The sequence below is a fragment of the Thermobia domestica genome, chromosome 15 (genome assembly GCF_964235325.1).
Source record: "Thermobia domestica chromosome 15, izTheDome1.hap1.1, whole genome shotgun sequence".
Taxonomy (NCBI): Eukaryota; Metazoa; Arthropoda; class Insecta; order Zygentoma; family Lepismatidae; genus Thermobia; species Thermobia domestica.
In genome coordinates, this window is record NC_137468.1 from 40,324,604 (window position 1) to 40,337,808 (window position 13,205).

At 35.9% G+C, this 13,205-nt stretch overlaps 1 protein-coding gene across 2 annotated transcripts in view; it reads right to left on the bottom strand.

Annotated features, from left to right (window-relative positions):
• Positions 1–13,205, bottom strand: part of LOC145670989 (uncharacterized) — a 427,013-nt gene that overhangs the window by 17,478 nt on the left and 396,330 nt on the right. For both annotated transcript variants that reach the window (XM_081739620.1, XM_081739619.1), the window contains exon 13: positions 1,765–1,983. In XM_081739620.1, the coding sequence (XP_081595746.1) occupies positions 1,765–1,983 (219 nt within the window). The remainder of the gene's footprint in view (positions 1–1,764; positions 1,984–13,205) is intronic.

The following is a 13,205-nucleotide window of genomic DNA, read 5'->3' on the forward strand; positions in this document are numbered from 1 at the left end:
TATCCCGCGAAAAACATTCATTTTCTTTTGTGATAGATAATACATAATTACATTATTGAATACTATAATGAGACAATATCTTACTGCTAGATGTCTGCGAGGATACAAAATATCTCATCCACATCAGTGTCCCCAACATCTTGACATTCACAGATAATGAGATAAAAGACTTATTTGTTACATAATTTAGAAATAGTTTCTAACGTAGTAATAATTGTAAGTACCGGTACATGTTTTGAAGTTTTGTGAATAATATGATATGATATCAATAAAACTCAAGTACAATATTAAAGATAATTCCTCCTGATAGCAAGTTAATTATATTTATGAAAATAATCAGATTTAATTATTTTTTTTCATAATTGCGGATTTATGACAAAAAAAATTGACAAGTTGGTAATCCAACATTTATCAAATAATTTCAGAGCACATCCCCATTTTTTGTAACTTCCTCTTGTTCTTATTACTATTATTGCTTTTTATTTATTTTTTTTATTTCAGTATTCACAAGGGATAAGCGTCTTTGTTCAGAACAGAAATACGAAATGAATTTGACTTGATTTGATGTTAAGTTTAGCGTCCCTTTCAGCAGCATTGAGGCTACATGAGACATGAACCTACAAGCTTAGCGTGGGATCCGAACCACAAGAGCTCCGCCGGGAACCGAATCCGGGTCTCCAACGCCAAAGACGCATGAGCTAACTGCTTAGCCAAGAGGAAGCTCAACGAAATGAAGAAAAAAGTTCTTGCGAGAGAGTCACATTAGCACTTCATATTTTTTATATGGCTTCCAAGATATTTTTTTAAAAGAATGACCTAATGAATTTTTTTCTGTTTTTTCTGATAGGATTATCATCTCGTTTTAATACAGGAAGCCAATCAATCATAGTGATTCCCAGAATGACCGCGGTGTGAAATTTGACAGTGAAGGAATCGTGATGTGGGCCTGTTCTTCATGGTTGGAACTGGAATCCCTCGTGTTGGTGCCTGGAACAATGCATGTTGACGCCTATCAAGCAATCTTACACAATTGTTCGGTAATGGGCCATTTCATGCCCATGCGCACGCTATCACAGAACGGTTTGAGGAGATGAATATACAAGTACTCGACTGTCCGACCAAAATCCCCGGCCATAATCTTATTTAACAACTTTAGGATTAATCCAATGTTCTCGGGATTGCTGCCAGAGTGAGTGTTGCTGTGCTGAGCTTTCGTTACCATACAGCAACACTCACTCTGGCAGCAATCCCGAGAACATTGGATTAATAGTAGACCCCAGCAAAGCTTCAAGATCATATAAACTTTAGGATTAGTTGTAGCACCGGTTGAAGGACCGACCATAACGCATCCCACACTGTTTGTCATTTTGCAGGAAGAATGAAGGATAGTGCCTGTTGAGGTCTCCTTACGGAAAGTCTTCCTAGAAGGGCGACACACAGCGAATGACAGACATATGGCATAAATTCCTCATTATCGCAAGATGAACAATTTTTTAGTAGCGTGCGGTAATTAATGACAATGTATATATACAAAGGCGTATATGTACACGGATAGTTACATCCGCGCAGAACTCTGCTTATTTCAGCTTTAGACAATAAATAAATAAATAAAGTCAAAGGTGCAAAAATACCAGTATATACCAAGTTTTAAGAACTATTATCAGGTTCACCGCGACCTGAATTCTAGAACATAGAACTAGAAACTACGGCGTTAATAAATTAAACATCAAAAGGACAAAAGAAGAATATTTTCACTTCACTTACGTTCTCCCGTTGTTTCCATACGAGATGCAGTGTTGACAGTATCGCCGAAAAGACAATAGCGAGGCATCTTGGACCCAACAATTCCTGCCACCACAGGCCCCGTGTGTATGCCGCTTCTAATCTGAAGTTTTTCTCCTGGACGGTGAGGAACCTGGAATATGACGGAACCAGCCAGCAGATCCAATGCCATAGTTGCAATCTCAGATACATGTTTCTTCCCTGCAAAATTACCAGATCCTAGTCAACGAAATCATATAGAATATGTAAGACAGAGAGTGAGATTTTTCCTGTTGAGTAAAACAATTCAGGATGTTGAAATGGGAAACCATGTTTGACACAATATCGTCTATCAGTAAGTAAATATATACGATGAAATTATTATTAGTGTCAGGAACGAAATCGGTTGGGTTGGATATGCTGATTGAGTTAGAAATATTGGATGAGGCATTTCCAAATGAGATTATAGACTCTAAACTCCAAATAATATTTATTTTTACTTATTATTATTATTATTATTATTATTATTATTATTATTATTATTATTATTATTATTATTTTGAATATCACCACATTCTTGAAGATACTATGTGTTGGGACAAAGCTAAAGAGCAGAAAGTGTGGTGCAGAAATACAAAGGTCTTCATAAAGACTGTAACTTTACGATAGCAATGTACGGTAGGATAGCTATATTTTATGTTTACAAGACCAGGATTACTAGCATGAAACCATTACAACTGCTATAGGAAGTTGTATATCTGTTGATAATTGTGAGTATTCACAGTAATGTTTACAGCAGACAATGTATTTCTGTCACGAGAGTTATTTCCTATATATATATATATATATCATAGCTACATGTTGAAACACTATGAAAACTACATTAAGGAACTTGTAAATACAACATACAAGCACGATCGAACTGTTACTTGTAATGGTTGGTGTATGTTTCTTCCATAAATAATAGTTGTTGTACATATCCACGAGCTTCATCCTACACTGAAGTAGAATAACATACAATTCTTGCTTGTAAAACCTTGCCACCTAGAACAGGTTGATTCGTGCTTTTCGCATGAATAATCATTTATATGACACATCAGTTTGCAAGCATATAATCAACCTGCACAGAACTTTTTAGGCATGTGCTACGGAAATAAAAGTGCATAATGACTTCGAGAATCATTTAAAGCAAGAAAAGTAAAGAAAAAGCTTTTTCTTTTTTTTCAATTTGACGATCTATTGTAAAATTGCAAAAAAGGGTTATGGTAATATGCACATACCTGTATAGATTAGGGGTTGTAAAGATTAGGGGACGCAAACGTATTTTTTGTTCGGGAACTGCTGGACTGCGCAGTCTACTAAGCAAATCGTTGCTGCACCTCGAAGAACCGCCATGTGTTAAAACCACAACTTTTCAAGAGAAGCAAAAAACATTCCGAACTCTTAAAATTTTGCCAAATATACACGGAAACACTGGAAAAATATAACAAAATTGGTTCTGCGTATATTATGCACTGGATATTGTTGTAGCTTGCTTCAACAGTATAGACCCCTATTACTATTTTTGTGTTTACGTAGCACCTTTTGCGCCTTTATAAGCACATAGAGGATTTGTATACATTAGTCAATGCGTATGTGATGAGAACCAGAAGCCTTTAATTTCAATCTATAATTTTTCATTGTTGTGGTGAAACAATTGAATATTAACTTATGACACTATAAGGAATGCTGCCTGACAGTTTTCTGGTTTATTTGCACTAAATTTACGTAACTCATTTGCGACAAAACAATGTCACATAGCGGTTCTTCGAGGCGCAGGGACGAAATGGAAAACCTACTTCCAAGTTCGTAGATTTCCTTAAGAAAATTTTTCTTAACTGACACAAAATTTTCCCCTTTGCTTATCAAATTTTCCCTAGTTTGCTAAGTGTCAAATTTCTATGATAGAAGTTATTAATTTAGCTATACTAAAGGAAGTGTCAACCATATTTATTTTATTAATTTGCTTTTCTTCTATTTATTATTGTTTCCTTCATTCTTCTTTTTTTCTTTTTCTTTCTTTTTTTTAACAAAAAATATACACAAATACATTCATCCAATAATGGGTGCAAATCAGGGGCGGATTCAGGATCGACTTCTGGGGGGGGGGCGGTGGGTTGTCATACTGCTATTTTTAAGGGCTCCAAACTTTGGGATGGGTTTTATTTATATATATAAAATAAGAAAGTTTCCTATCGCCCCGATCGTCCCCCCTGGATCCGCCCCTGGTGCAAATTATGGTTCTTTGAACAGACAGATAGACACATACAACCAGTGGCGTAGGGAAGGGGGGCCCAGAGGGGTCGGGCGCCCCCAAAGAGGTCCGACAATGTACTTTAGTACTTTAACGTTTGTAATTTTTTATATATTTTTTTGTTTGTAATTTTTCTATATGTACCTATAACAGCACTTGCCCCCCCCCCCAAACACACATCTTGGCTACGCTACTGCATACAACCTATTGATATTGTATTGATTTATTTTCGAAGAACAAAGAAAAATTTAGGTATTTATATTAGCCAATGAATCAGTGCGAAAATTTCCCTGGATTTTCACGTTTTATTGAAAATATTCCCTTTTTGTTAATTTACCTACGAAATTTCCCTCAAACTACGAACACTCTATCTACTTCCCTTTCAAATGTTTTTTTTTTCTTTTCTTTCTTTCTTGCATCAATTCAGTGCTGCCAGTCCTGTGTGGTATGATGTGCTACATTCAAACCCGATGGCAGAACTTTCTTTATCTTTCTGCGATGAGCTTTTGTAAGTCAAAAATTTTCTGCAGGATTTCTGCAAAAGTTTTCTGCAGAAGAAACACTTGTGATTCTTAAAAAATACGCTTTTCGCGATGTGAAAAACAGTTCAAACTATACTTATGTAAGTCGTCAGTACATTTAAGATATCTACACATAGCAGGTATGTTTTTATACTTTTCTGTTGGCTATTTTTTTTTTCCTCTGGCAATTTTCTGCACAGGTGCGGCAAATTTTCTGCGATTACATCGCAGATCGCAGCATGTTCTCCTATGGGGCTTTCAAATATTTTAGCAGAGATGAATCTACGAAATTAATGTTAATTTTATTTGTTGAATCTAGGAATGCGTATTTATGTGACAACATTCCCAAACGATAAAAGCAATATTTTAACAAAAGACTCTCTCTATATATAACAATGACTATATATATGACGGTTAAATAATTTAAACTTTGTCATAACAATATTTATATATATGTCTGTATTTTCATTTATATTCGATAGTGTCTGAAGAAGGATATGCTAGATATCTGAAACAGTTACAAATTATAATTTAAAATAAAGTAGGTTTTAAGGTTTGGTCAGTGTCTCTTTTGTTAAAATAATCAATCCAAAGCCATGAATAGTCTTACTATAAAAGCAATATATAGAATTATTGTTTAAAAGATACTGGTTACAGTGATATATTAGAAATTGGTGATAGAGCTTAATACTCGTACATAAGTACTAACAGTATAACAAAAACAATCTCTAAATTGCTCTCCAAAATAACTTTGCTAATTATCTAATTGTTATAAGAGAGTAATTTATTAAATCTAATACTTGAAAAAGATAATAATACTTATTAACAACAATGATAAACTGACTACAATGTGTAAAAAAAAAATCACTAAACGATATTGTTTTATATTATCAATTATAGTGTGGAATACTCATGTAGATGTTCATCATAGATATACTATTTCTTTTTTTTCTTTTTTTTACACGTGTTTCTTTTCAACATTTTAAATTTATTATCTCTAGATATTCGTGCTGCGAGTGATTATCACACTGATAGTGCACGTACACCTGCACTGCTGATGATTAGGTGAGTCAAAAATAAACATAAAAAAAATAGATAAAATAAAAACAAAACAAGGACAAGGACAAGGACATCTCTATTTTTGTTTGCTTCGCAAGCAAAAGACCTGAACCGAAAGACAATTTAAAAACAAAATCCTTCAGTACAGTACCACAAGTGAAATTAAGGTAAGGTAAATATTTAGCAGACAGGGTCCAGAAATACGTTAAAAAAAAAAAAAAAAAAAAAGGAGAAATGGAAGATGCAAGTACTTAGGCTTAACATAACCTAACCAAACCTAACCCAAACTAAACTAAACTACCTTAAACTAACCTGAACTAACTTAAACTAACCTAGCACTAATAGAAATAAGCGAAATTCTGTCATTTTTGAGAAAATTATGCTAGACTTTTACACTAATATAATCTAACATAAACTTACTTAACCTAGCCTAACTTAATCTAACCTAAACTAAACTCAACTAACCTGAACTAAAATAAACTAATCTAATATGAACAGAAACTACCGAAATTGTAACATTTTTTAGAAAAAAAAATAGCTGGAACCCTTCTGTTAAACGTTGCCCGAAATTAATTGAGGTACGAATCATAAAATAAATGCATTTCATGTAGACAAAGATCAACGAAGTTTAACAAAGAAAAAAAAAAGACGGACTGGTGCCAAAATTACGGTTTATTGCCACAAACTTACAAAGTAAAGGTGATCCCTTTGAACATACTCCCCTTCCCTCTCTATATAGTTTGAATCGATTTTTTCAGTTTAACGTCCCACGATCATGCCGTTTAGGCTAAGGGAGACGACGATCAAAGCAAATGACTGATAATGGAATAATTGGTGAAAGCAGTAGTAAATAAGAGTATCACGAGAAATTCCATTGACACTAAGTTGTTCACCACAAAGTTACTCGGACAGGGATCGAACTAGGGACCCTAGGCGGGCGAGTGGGGCGACGGCCCCGGGAGTCAAAGTAAAGGGGGCACGGAATATATATAAGAAGGAAATATATATATAGGCGTAGAATACATATAGGAAGGAAAAAAGAAAAAAATATATAAAATAAACTTCACACATATGTACGGGGGCGCTGATTTTCCACGGCACGCCACTAGACCCCACGCACAAGAGGTAAGCACTCTACCACTGAACCACCGCGCTCCCTCTATACAGTTTGAATACGAGTTTTCATTGCTTGAAGCAGTTGGTGTAAGTCTTCAGATGTTATCATCTTGAGTACTGCTGCTGTTCTCTGGTTCACCTCTTCTATAGTCTGAAAATGAGTTCCATCGAGGGCTGATTTCACTTTCGGACAAATAAAAATGCATGGTGCAAAGTCCGGTGCATAAGGTGGTGTTCTAACACTGGAGTCTTCTTAGCGGCCAAAAACTGCTTCACGGTCAAAGCAGTATGATGCACAATCCACTTATTGTTCTTCCACAAGAGAGCCTTTTCTTTGTCACAAGTTCTCGCAGCTTCACCAGAATCTGCTGATAATACTATTTATTCACTGCATGTCGACGTAATTATACCCATTCAATTAGAAGCAGGCCATTGATATCAAAGAACACAATGAGCATGACCACTTTCGATTTGCTTTTACGTGTCTTCTTCATTCGCGGCGATGAGTGAGTTTTCTAGTGTATGGATTGCCTTTTCGTTTTAGGATCATACTGAAAGATCCACGTCTCGTTACCAGTGTCAATTTTCGTTAACATGTCCGGTTTTGCTTCCAGGTATTCCACTATGTTATTGCACATGTACTTACGGAAGTTCTTCTGCTCCTGCGTTAAGTTTTTTGGTACCATTTTACCGCAAACTTTGTGTGTGTTCAAATGGTCGTGCAGAATTGCATCGACAAACTCTTCATTGATGCCCACCATGCCTGCTATCATTCGAATGCTAAGCCTACGATGTTTCCGTACAATATCCGTCATTGTATCCAAATTTCCCATTGTTATAGCTGTGACAGGACGACCCGATCTTTCATTATCATCAACGTTCTCGCGTCTCTCGTTGAAACGTTTGTGATACTCAAACACACGTGTACGTAACATCATATTATTACCATACACATCCTGCAACAGTTTCACACACTCATTCGATGATTTCTTTTAATTTATCAAAAAATTTCAAGTTAATGCGTTGATTAATTTTTACATTTTTCGTTCTTCCAGCAACACGATTACACACTTCTCTCTTCAATTGCTGTTCAAAGATAACCCAACGGAGAGCGGTAACTCATGTATATCATTCTCTTCTCGAAGGTTCAAGGTTGCTCCTAGGGATGCGCACGAGACAAGATTTGTGGCTGTCTCGTCTCGAAAATGTGCTGTAAAAGCGATGTCTCGACTCGAAAAATGTATATTTCTCTATTGGAAGAGTCGTGTCTCGACTCGAATTTTGTCAGGAAAATCCTGACTCGACTCGTCTCGTGCGCATCCCTAGTTGCTCCAGGTATACTACTAACGGGGTACCCAGTTCCGTTTTTTTTAAGTCGCGCAACGTATTTATATACATATAGTTTACATGAGTGGTTCTGAACCTAATTCCTATCACAACTCCCATTTTATCACATCCTCTTGCCAGTTACCCTCTCATAATTTCTGGTTTGTAATAAGCTTGTGTGGGATTTTAAATATACCTATGGCGGAGATCTCACGATATCCATCTCTATAATATTAGAATGAATTTCTTGTGTATACTGGATACAATAGTTTCCCTAAAATAAGGACGGCGATCCTGGCGGCCGGGGGACCCGGGCTCCCCAATGCTCATGTAGACCCCATGTATTTTTATTGTTATATGTATTGTTAAATGTATTTTTTATGAATGGAACCCGGAAAGTTACAGAGAAATCGAAGCCCTTGCCCTGAAAGCGAATGGATTAAAACCAAATTTGGTCAGTACATTCATATTACAAATATGAAATAAAATTCGTCACACTGTTTCCAAATGGAGGTTGTTTGAAAATTTCAAATCTTCATAACTCCCTTAATTTTGGGTTATTTGGTAAAATGATCAAGTGATTTCTAATTTTGGTTTTAAAAATCTTGGATATTTGTTTAAAAGATATTGAGTGTTTTAAATGACTTGATAATGTGCGTCACGAAGACTGAACCGGACATTGCCACACTAGTGAAATCACACCATGCTTAGGTATCTCATTAGCTTTCAATTTTAATTGTATTTCAATATGCAGGTCTTGTTTCATTTGCATTTTTCTGGTATTTCAATATGCAGTTCTCATTAGTTTCATATCGTACCTCTTTCATTTAAATTGATTTTTTAAACAACTCCGCAGCTGTTGAAAATACTTAGTAGATCTATTTTTTGTTCTACTTAACAGTATGTATAAAAATAAAAATAGATGCTTATCAGAACAAAATTGAAAAATAATATTTAAAAATATTTTCCGGTATTTGATGCTAATTATAGTTATCTCGTCCGCTTATCTTCGCGACCCCCAGGTTGAGAAACCATGGTTTACACTATAACAATACATGGAAACGTACAATAAATTTAAAAAAGAATAAAGTTAAACCAACATGTAATTATCCCAATCAAATAGGCAAAACAATATTTTTAGAGATGGAAGTGAATCGATGCAAGCAATACGAAAGATCATCTTCATAGAGGAAGAGAAACAAAACATTGTCAACGGCTCTTATTCTGTGCTACGTCAATCCAATCGCGACTTCAACAAGGAATGAATTATTGTCTAGTCAATGAAGAACAGAAACCTAGGGCTGTGCGATATCCGGTTTTGAATATCGAACTTCGATATCGACCAAATATCGAAAGTCGATCGATATATCGAATATCGAAATATCGAAGGTTTGATAATGTATCGGTCGATAATATCGAAAAATATCGAAGTACCAAAAATATCGAAGTGTCGAAATATCGAAAAATATCGAAGTATCGAAATATCGATGTATCGAAAATATCAAGTATCGAAATATTGAAGTATCGAAAAATATCGAAGTATCGAAGAATATCGAAGAAAAAAATGCTATGGATATTAGAAAGTAGGGCATGACAGTGCTTCTTCAGTGACGGGGTCCTTCATGGTTATCAGCATTTCGAGGCACCCGCTGTATTTAAGCACTGCTTGTCTTTAGCCTTATGGAGGGGAGAGACAAGTTTAACATTTGCAGCAAAGGTGGAAACCTCTCTCTATGAAGCAAACCAATATCATTATTATTCTTTGCCACATAGGGCATTTTGCTTCTGTGTGGGAAATTTCAAAGGTCAGAGATAAGGGTTATACAACTAAGACATGTGGATTACAATACAACTTCAGAATCCGGTTTAACATTTTGGCTTCAACTCGATTGTTGTATGATTTAATTTGTCTCTGCCAACTTGATTAAAGGTTACATAATGCAAAACAGTGATTTTTTAATGTACAAATTGTTTGTTGACGCCTACACCTTTGTTTCTTCATTTTAAAGAAGAAAGTGCTATCAAACGCCTCATACTTCCCCCCCCCCCCCAAAGATAAGAACTATTATTTTTCTTCCAGATAGATGTATCAAGTAAGAGTTTCTGAAAATCAAAATCTTGCAAAAAGAATCCAGTGCTTTCGCTAATTTTCTCCCTCGTAAATTTGGTAACCGTGACAATCTTTTCTGCGATTGTTGTTGGATCTCACACAGTTGTGTTGTGACTGAAATGCCATACCAGTAGTTACTATTTTGAACGAGAGGCAGGGATCATAAAAATGGCTGAAGAAAACGCAGATTGTGGCAGTTCAACAGGAAAAAGAAATGCATCTCTGTGGAAATATTTTGAAAAATGGACAGATACTAAATATGATGGGCCTTGTGTGCGATGTTCAAAATGTTTAGTGACTGTGTCTCACAAATGTGGAAATACTTCTAACATGAAGTCACACCTGCGTGTACATCAGCCGCGCAAAAAATGATTTCATTCGTTTATTTATGTAGTTATTTATTGAGTGCTTTTATTTATTTATTGACACTTTACTTAGGGGAAGGTAGTCGAATTCTGCGCGGTGGATAATTCTGCGCGCACGTGTTTATTCAACTTGGAGATTCTTTACGACACATTGGTTGCTGCTGCCATGAAGCCACCGTTACTAGTAACTAACATTAAAGGAGGGAAGCCAATATGTCAAATGTTTAGGCTGTAAGTGGCAGTTGAATTATTTCTTCTCTGTTGAAGTTAAATTGTCTTCAAGAGAATTAAGATGTACGTTCTATATTTTATATATTTATAGATCGTTACTTTTATATTCCATTTATATTGTAAATGGACATTATAATTACGGCAATTCGTAGTTCTAATCAAATTTTAATAGCTCGTAGTTTTGTGTTTTTTCTTAAATGGCGGAGTGGGGTTATTCTGCGCAAAATCGATGGGATATTCTGCGCAGTGCGCAGAATTGCACCTCAAGAAGTTTTATGTTAATAACAAGCATACGTAATAGATCTGCAAAATATCGTCACTCTCTGATTAAAGATACAGGGAAGAATAGAAAAAGCAACTACGAGAGGTAGTTATGCAGAGGAACAACTAAGAGAAACTATCAGTGCTGTTAAAAGTGAGTGTGCGATTCGAGAAGTTGGAAGATTGTACGGAAAAGCAGAATCTACTATTCGTCTACGAATGAAAACTGGAAATATGGAACATGCTACTCTCGTAAGTGTTCTCGCGAGAACAAAACACGAATTGGTGGACTATGTGATAAGCGTTGCAAGCGTTTGGTATCACACCTATAGACCATCGGCGTTTGGCATACGAATTTGCTGAAGCAAGTCGAATTGCGCATAATTTTGATGGGACTATCTAACTTGCTGGAAAGGACTGTTGAGACTATTCCTTTAAAGAAATCCAAGAATAAGCCTAAGGAAACCTGAAGAAGCAAGTTTGAATAGGATAAATTGATTCAATGAAGAAGCGGTAACACTATTCTTCAATAACTTGGGAACAGTGATGAAAAAGCACCATTTTCCCCTAAGTAGAATTTTCAACGTGGACGAAAGGGGTATTTCGAACGCACAAAAACTTGTGAGAATTTTAGCACCTAAAGGTCAGAAACAGGTAGGAAATGCTATGGTGTGCGAGCGTGGAAAGACAGTCACTGTTGTGTATGCTTGTAGTGTATTTGGATTCTTCGTCCCTCCCATGTTTATATTCTCACGGCGTCGCATGTACGATCTCGCCAGTATTTTCGATGAAGCATACGTCAAAGTTCCAACTATGGACAAAGCCATAGCTGGATTTAGGGCTGTGGGAATAATACCATTAAACCCTGACAAATTTTCAAAATCAGACTTTCACGATGTCACTATGGAGGAACCTAACATAGTCATTACTGCTGGAGATGATGAGGACAGGTTGGTATAAAACGTCGAGGAAACTAGTCGTGATTGTGGAATTCATACTTCAACAGAACATAGTTTTAGTGTCACATCTCAGAATGACATTGTTCTCCCTTATCATAGCATGCTTATGATTTCAATATACTCAAAAATATGTAATATTTTGTTCAGTTATAAAACAAGTAGGGAATAAAGTATATAGTAAAACCTGTAGCCCACCTTGTCGTTCTTTTTCTGAACCCATGCCATCTACATATCTAAGTATGTTATACGTTATGAAAATGTTTCCTTGCTTTAAACATATACATTTGCTTTGCGCAGAATTACCCCATATTACGCGCAGAATTACCCACCTAGTTGGGTAATTCTGCGCAAATGTATAGTTCAGGTTTTTTGTCTATTGTCGAGTACTGGTATGAGCTTTTACTCAAACTGCATCTTTAGCTTGTCTACTACACAGCAAACAATGGCTGTGCAAAGTTATGTCGTGATACTTACAAAAACAGCGGAGAAATAACGATTTTTCCTTAAGTGCGCAGAATTCGACCACTTTCCCCTACTTTTATCTGCATTTGCTGTTTTTCAATTACTTGCAAGCAAAACTATGTTCGTTTTCATGAGTTTGATTTCTTTAAGAAGAGGGTTTCAAATTAAAAAGCTTTCCAACGAGGTAGGTATTTTTCATGGCACTGTCATATTTAAGGGAATTTCTAGGACCGTCAACGTAAAGGTATACGCTTTTCGTAAAATCACTGTTGGTTAACAAAGAAAGGTCCGCGATTTTATAGTGGCATCATTTTTATTTTTTGGGAACATGGTTACAAATTTTTTTTGAACTGTAGGTAATATAGAAATATATGTGACAAAGGATCAGAGGGTGGTGGTGCATATGGAGGCCCTCTGGCTCCTCCCCTATTAGTTTCCTGTCACCGGCGGAAGTTAGCCAAAAAAATGAAAACTAAAAGGACCACCTAAAGGCGAGAGAAATGGTGTTCCCTCGAAACGTTATGTGACAGCAGCAGTAGTAAAATAGAGAATGGATAATGTTCCATTTCATTTTCATGCTGGGAATAGTCGAAATATTAATTTATAGTCTGATTTCCATCGAGTAACACAGCCACAATATCAGTATAACCTTTTGACTTTGTATTTAAATTGATAGACTTGTACTGTACATTGGAACACATGTGGTAGCGACTATATTTTCATTGTTTTGATTAGAATAGT